Raw genomic sequence first — 6,921 nt, 5'->3', positions numbered from 1 at the left:
AAACAAAACACATTTTTTTTTTGACAATGACTTTTCCCATTTCCCCCAGCAACCCCCAGTGTGCTGGGATTTGTTTGGCGAGTTTTAAAAATCATGCATGTCAAACGGCGGGTTTTAAAAGTCTTTGTTTATGTTTTTGACATAAGTTTACATAAAGAATTACGGTATGAATTGTATTCGAGTAAATTTTGGTATTGATCAGACGGTTGGTTCACAAGTTATAGCTGTATGACTTTTCTTTATATACAGAGTACATTTCTCAAAAAAGGTAAGAAGTTATTCGGAATCATTCTCCCCAATCACTCAAATTTATCTTTCTAACTGAGTGTTCACGACTCGATCAAACTTCTCAACAAATTTTACATTGATTGGATTCCACACTTTTAATAAAAAAAATAGTTAACATTCCAACGCCCAAGGCTCCAAAAATGTTGGAACGGTAATTTCAACTCAATGGTTCTCGGGCATAACTCAACCAATCAAGATGGTTCTTCTTTCAAGTGATTTGTTAGGATGTCTAGATGATTTTAGAACTTTGTATTTAGAACTTAATTTGATCAAACCTGTAATTTTTGCGACCAAAAACATCGTTCCAACATTTTTTTTTTTCTCGTGTAAAAAATAATTCGCCAAAAATTCCGCGGGGGCAGTCGTTTTAAAAAAGGTGGAACGATGTTTTCGGTCGCAGAAATTACAGATTTGTTCAAATCAAGTTCTGCAAAATTTAGGATCATCTAGACATTCTTACAAATCACTGGAAACAAGAATCGTCCTGATTGGTTGAGTTATGCCCTAGAACCAGCGAGTTGAAGTTGCCGTTCCACCTTTTTTGGGAGGCTTGGGCGTCCGTGTACGTTGGACATGCGTTGAGCGTTCCAGTGTTAAATTTAGTTCAATTTGCAAAGCCTCTCAAAAAAGGTGGAACGAGGGGGGGGGGGGGGAGTTGGATTTCCAAAGTGTCCACGTGGTTTATGAATGGTCCCTAAAATCTAGTCAAAATTATTAAAATTTATTAAATCAAGTTGAATTTCATTAAAATTTGTTTAAAGTATTGCTTTATTTGAGTTAAATTTGGTTAAGATTAGCTACAAATAAATTAATAAATTAGATTGGTTGAAAATAGTTAACATCAGTAAAATTCAGTTCAAATTTGGTCATATAAGTTCAATTTGGTTTCACTCAGTTTAAATTTTCAAAAATTGGTTTAAATTTCACAATTTTTTTCATTTAGCAATTAGCGAATTTGGAATCGCTCATTCAACTGCAGTTCCATTTTAACTAGCGAATCCGCTCTGTTATAAAACGTTTAATCAGTCGATCAATGTTATGCGTTGATTTGCAAAAGGTTTGTTATCCTCCTTATCACATAAAAAAACAGCTTAATGGCCCACCTATTAACCATCTGGCTTCTATTTCAAACACCCAATTGCCTAAAATTGACAGTGACAGTGCGATAAATGCATAAATTTTAATGAATCATAAGCTCGGCCGTTTAGGTGTTAACAGAATTGATAAGCAGCTATTAAGTTCTTGTTAAGTTGTTATCTACGCTATCACACTCCAATTACGATAAAGCTCAGCTTTCTTACAAACGCTCAAACTACTCTAAAAACCACACCACGTGGATGAACTCTACCGTGTTTACCACTCTCTTTCTCTCTAATTTCAACTTCTCTCGTCGTTATTGACAATGAATGCATGCTTATCTCTTGGTCTGGTGACGCGATCAATCAGTCTCAGTCAGCCGGCAGAAACGGTCACGTCCCGTTTAGAGCCCTTCAAAAGTGCAGTATCATATCATAACCAGCCACAACTTTGTCTACCGTGGCGACGACGTTTTTTTTTTTTTTTTTGTTTTCGTGCACTTATCAGCAATTTGTTTGTCCATAAAACAAGTCAAGTCAAAACAGTGCGCGCTCGTTTTTGGTTGCAATGATAATCCGAAACGGCGGTGCAGATCGCCGTCCGAGCGAGAATCCCAGCAGTGGTACGTACATTATCCAGCGATCGCGCTACTAGCGTTAATGAGATGATTGAGGCTGAACTTTCTCTGGCAGATGATCGCGACGACCTTGACTACCGGGAACGGCTGCCGCGGGTGCGGATCGTGCCAAGGATACGATCGCTGTGCAGTTTGGGCACGGTTCGTCGCCGGGTGCACGTGCTCCAGTGGTTGCCCAAATATCGCGTTCAGTATCTGTTGTCGGACGTGATCGCTGGAGTTACGGTCACGTTGACTGCCATTCCGCAGAGCATTGCGTACGGAATTTTGGCGAATTTGGAGCCTCAGGATGGGATTTACTCCAACCTGGTCGGTTGCTTCATGTATTTTCTGTTTGGAAGTGTCAAAGACGTGACCGTTGCGCCGACATCGATCATGGCGATCATGGTTCAGGGAGTGGTGCTAAGGCTGGGACCTGGAGCTGCCCTGCTGACCTTGCTGGCCGGTGCCGTCACGTTCCTGTTTGGAGTGCTCAACTTGGGCTTCCTGGTGAGGTTTATCTCGATGCCTGTTATTACGGGGTTTACAACGGCTGCATGTTTGACCATTGGCAGTGCCCAGCTGCGATCGCTGTTCGGGATTAGTAGCAAGGGCAAGGGCAGTGATTTTATCGACGCGTGGGAAAACGTTATTCACAACATTGGCCAGACGCGACTTTGGGACACGCTGCTGGGCTTCAGCTCGATCGCGTTTTTGGTGATCTTCCGGGTAGGGTGTGATCACTTTGAAATTTACTTCTTAATTTAACGTAACTTCTTTTGTAGCTTACCAAAGATTGCGGTCGAGGCAAATGGAAGGTCTTTTTCAAGTATCTGTCGCTACTTCGCAACGCGCTGGTCGTGATCATTGGAGCGTCACTGGCCTACGCATTCTCGCTCGAAGGGATTGAACCTTTCAAGCTAACCGGCCACGTCGAACCGGGCGTTCCACCATTCCACGTCCCACCCTTCTCCATCACCAACAACGGGACGCACTACGCGTTCGGCGACATGATCTCAGTAATGGGAACGTCGATCATCACGATCCCACTGGTTTCGATCCTGGAGATCATCTCCATCGGTAAAGCCTTCTCCAAAGAGAAAATCGTGGACGCCACCCAAGAGATGATTGCGCTGGGCATGTGCAACATGGCGGTAGCCTTCACTTCCCCACTTCCGGTAGCCGGATCGTTCACCCGAACCGCCATCAACAACAGCAGCGGTGTCCGGACCTCACTAGGTTGCGCGGTCACCTCGAGCATGCTACTCCTCGCGTTAGCCCTTCTCACCGACGCCTTCTACTTCATCCCCAAAGCCACCCTAGCGTCCGTAGTGATCTCCGCCATGATTTTCATGGTCGACTACCGAGGAATCGCCGAAATCTGGCGCGTCAAAAAGCTGGACGTGATCCCATTGGTCGGAACCGTGATCGCCTGCCTTCTTCTAGGCCTGGACTACGGCATCCTCACCGGAACGGCCATCAACTGCTGCTTCCTGCTCTACCTCATCTCCGCCCCAACCATCACGATGGAAACAATCCTCCTGGACAGTAGCTGCCACACCCTGCTCGTCCGGCCCGCATCCGATCTGACCTTCTCGTCGGCGGAATACCTGCGCGATCGGATCACCCGGGCCGTGGCGGAGGCTTACGAAGCCCCCATAGACGTGGTGGTGCTCGACGGCGCCGGGGTCAACTTTGTGGACACGACGGTCGCGAAGAATTTGCTCTGCGTCGAGACGGATCTACGGGCGAAGGAGGTCGGGCTGGTGCTGTGGCGATGGAGCCGCGCTACGGCGGGGGCTTTGGTGCGGCTGGATAGGAACTTTTTGCCCCTTTTAAGGGATGACAAAGAGCTTGGGGAGGTCGTGAGAGGTTGGAGGGAGGTTTGAAGGTTTTCTGCCAGCTCATTTTTAAGTTAAGAATAGATGAGGAAATGCTGACACATGGTGATTTGTAAACGATTAATTTTGGTACGTAATTTTGCATTGACTGCAAATCATCAAGTCTGGAGCTTTTTTTTGAAAAGGTCCAATAAACCAAATTTCTTGTCTTTGCCTTTTGGGTGTTTTTGAAACCGCCTTTAGTGAAGAGTATAAGAAACACTCAAAAAGCAAAACTAAAAATTTGGCTTATTGGACCGTTAAAAAAAACTCCAGAAGTGTAGTTTCAAGGCCAAAGTAAATTTTTAGTTCTCCGGAGCGTTATTCCCGAGGTTATTTCAATTGATCGTGTAATTGTATATCGATTAGATATTATGTAACTATAGGTTATAAGCTAGTAAAATTCGTCATGAAAAAAAACTTTAAGCAATGTCTATAATAATATGAATAAAAATAAACTGCTGGTTTATCTCAGTCTTGTTTTGTTATGAAAATAAATCAAATTATTCGCTCTAAAGCATTGCCTTGGCGTTCTCGATTGCGAGATTCCTACTCAAAACTAGGTGTCCAAAGACTTGATTGTTGAGACAATTGCAAACCTCTTTTTAACACCTAATCTTCCATCCACCCCGGGATTCGAACCAACGACCTTTGGATTACGAGTCCAACTACCTACAAGCGACTCCATCGAGGCAGGACCCAGGGAGACGACTCCTACACCTGGATTGAGCTAACGACCCTAACCTCTATGTTAGACAGGTGCCAACATTTACTTCCCCGTCCGACGGAATGCGTGATCAGACAAATCTCGAAAAATGCCGATCATTGGTTCACTCACAGAAGTCTCCATACAATTTTGTCAGCTGTTCATACAAAAATGGTATTCGAAAATTTGTAACGTTAGAAGGATCGATTTGGTGCCTTCAACAATGTTGTAGGACTATTCAGAAGTTTAAAGAAAAGAAGATTTTTTTCAAACGTGCATTAGAGACATTAAAGACTGGATTCTTGGTTGCTGAAATACAGTGAATAAAAGAAACAAGAAAATTTAAATTTTTTAAGTCTTATTTCCACATTTTCTTATGCCTATCTCAGCAACTAGTGGTCTAATTTTCAATGTTAAAAATTAAGACATTGTTAAATTTTACGATTTTTTCGAAAAAGAAAAAATATTTCTGGAGTTTTTTTTGAAAAGGCCCAATAAACCAAATTTCCAGTTTTTGCTTTTTGGGTGTTTTTAGAACCGCCCTGAGTCAGGGGTATTGAAAAACACCCAAAAAGTAAAAACTGAAAATTTGGTTTATTGGTCCTTTTCAAAAAAAAACTCCAGATTTTGAGGACGCCCGCTGATACGATTTAATTATCAAACTCACCACACATCAAAAAACCATGTTCACCACGCAGCTGTCAGTTCTGACAGTGCGCCACCCGTTGACAGCTCGCGCGGGGTAAATAAACGCGCATTGGGTGTAAACAAAGCTCCGTGTCTGCGCGCGGGGAGTTGCTTAAAAAAAGTTTAGTTTTCAGCGTAATTTGAGTGAAAATTGTCTACTTTCTGCGGAAAAATTTCAACCCGCACAACCTTGCGATGGACGTGGACGCGACCCTGCAGGACTCGGCCAGCGGCGGAGGGCCGGATTTTCGGGACGACGTGTAAGTCCGCGCGCGAGAGTGTCCTCCTCCCCGCTGAACGGGGAGAGGTGATTTGTTTTGGTTTTGGTGAAAAGTGAAAATTTTCTCTTGTTTGTTTTTTTTTCTTCATTCTCTTGCCGCAGTCCAAACGACAATCCCGAGACGTACTGTCGGCTGTGTTTTTCGGAGCAGGGCGTGAATTCGCTGTTTCCGCCGGACGGGGGCTACATCCGGGAGCTGACGGAGAAGATTCGGCACTGCGCGGGCGTGCGGATTTCGTTGCGGGACGACTACCCGGCGGGGATCTGCAGTGCGTGCGTGTCCTTTCTGGACGAGGTGCACCAGTTTCAGAAGCGCAGCAAACACTGCGACGAGGTGATTCGGACGAAGCGGAGCTTGCTGGAGTCGATCCAGGTGAAGGTTGAGCTGAGGGAGGAGGAGCGGCCGGCGGGCGGTTCGGCGACGGCGATGGCAGCCGCCGCGCAGGATGGGGAAGGGGATGAGTACGGGGCGGATGATTGTCTGACCGAGAGCAGTATTATTGCGGATGCCATTACTAGCTTAAACGGGATCGGGGAGTTGATGGGGACGTTCCAGGGTGCGGCCGGGGGTGAGAACCATGTGTTTCCGCGGATGGAACCGTCGGTGGCCGCCAGCGCCAACAAGGAGCATCGTTGTATGGTATGCGCCAAGATGTTCCCGGATCGGGAGTCCTGGATGGTGCATTTGGGTGATCACGCGGAGGAACGTCCGTACCAGTGTTTGGAGTGCTTTGCCCAGTTCCGTGAGAAGCGATCTCTAGCGCGGCACTTGAAGGCCGTCCACGAGGAGGTTCGGGACCGGAAGTGTCCGTACTGTCCGAAATCGTTCAAGTACAGCCACCATCTGCGCTATCACATACGAACGCACACGGGTGAGCGGCCGTACGTGTGTGAAATCTGTCAGGACAGCTTTTCGCAGCACATCCAGTGGAAGCGGCACCAGGCCAAGCACCAGCAGCGGCCGGATCAGATCCACGTGTCGCGGCAGGTCGTCGGCGGCGTCGTGTCCAGCGAGGACTCCATCATCAAGTGCGAGTTCTGCCCGAGGGTGTTCTCGCGGCTGCAGGACTACCGGCGGCACGCGCCCAGTCACAACGCGGACAATCTGAACTTGGACCGGTTGGCCGAGCATCAGATCGCCACGCTGCACACGCTACACCAGCGTTAGGTGCGCCGGCCGGCTAGTTCTCTTTTGGAATCTTAAATAAATTTGGACCGTTTTTCTTTACGAGCGTTGTTTTACTCTCTTAGTGTGCCCCAATCACGTTGTCCTTGCAGGTTCCAGTCTAGCGCTTCTCGGCAGATCTCATAACGTGCTCTTCCTCACAGTACCAGCGTGAATAGTAATCGATCTATCTTTAAACTTCCAATCCCACAAAGAAAACAA

The 6,921-nt window shown here is 46.3% G+C and overlaps 2 protein-coding genes across 2 annotated transcripts; both read left to right on the top strand.

Annotated features, from left to right (window-relative positions):
* Positions 1–1,193: 1,193 nt before the first annotated feature.
* LOC6031612 (sodium-independent sulfate anion transporter) lies at positions 1,194–4,281 on the top strand. The gene is made up of 3 exons (XM_038266936.1): positions 1,194–1,987; positions 2,058–2,710; positions 2,767–4,281. The coding sequence occupies exons 1-3, from the start codon at positions 1,933–1,935 to the stop codon at positions 3,868–3,870; spliced, it is 1,812 nt and encodes a 603-aa protein (XP_038122864.1). The 5' UTR covers positions 1,194–1,932; the 3' UTR covers positions 3,871–4,281.
* Positions 4,282–5,279: 998 nt separating this feature from the next.
* Positions 5,280–6,762, top strand: LOC6031611 (zinc finger protein 8). The gene is made up of 2 exons (XM_001842312.2): positions 5,280–5,514; positions 5,637–6,762. The coding sequence occupies exons 1-2, from the start codon at positions 5,450–5,452 to the stop codon at positions 6,700–6,702; spliced, it is 1,131 nt and encodes a 376-aa protein (XP_001842364.2). The 5' UTR covers positions 5,280–5,449; the 3' UTR covers positions 6,703–6,762.
* The last annotated feature ends 159 nt before the right edge of the window (positions 6,763–6,921 follow it).

Source organism: Culex quinquefasciatus, chromosome 1, assembly GCF_015732765.1.
Source record: "Culex quinquefasciatus strain JHB chromosome 1, VPISU_Cqui_1.0_pri_paternal, whole genome shotgun sequence".
Lineage (NCBI taxonomy): Eukaryota > Metazoa > Arthropoda > Insecta > Diptera > Culicidae > Culex > Culex quinquefasciatus.
The sequence above is the reverse complement of the archived record's forward strand: the minus strand, read 5'-3'. Positions and strand labels throughout refer to the sequence as shown.

Coding starts and splice junctions, on each gene's coding strand:
- LOC6031611 (XM_001842312.2), top strand. CDS start 5,450: ATGGACGTGGACGCGACCCTGCAGGACTCGGCCAGCGGCGGAGGGCCG. Junction 5,515..5,636: donor CCGGATTTTCGGGACGACGT/GTAAGTCCGCGC, acceptor CTCTTGCCGCAG/TCCAAACGACAATCCCGAGA.
- LOC6031612 (XM_038266936.1), top strand. CDS start 1,933: ATGATAATCCGAAACGGCGGTGCAGATCGCCGTCCGAGCGAGAATCCC. Junction 1,988..2,057: donor GAGCGAGAATCCCAGCAGTG/GTACGTACATTA, acceptor TTTCTCTGGCAG/ATGATCGCGACGACCTTGAC. Junction 2,711..2,766: donor CGTTTTTGGTGATCTTCCGG/GTAGGGTGTGAT, acceptor CTTCTTTTGTAG/CTTACCAAAGATTGCGGTCG.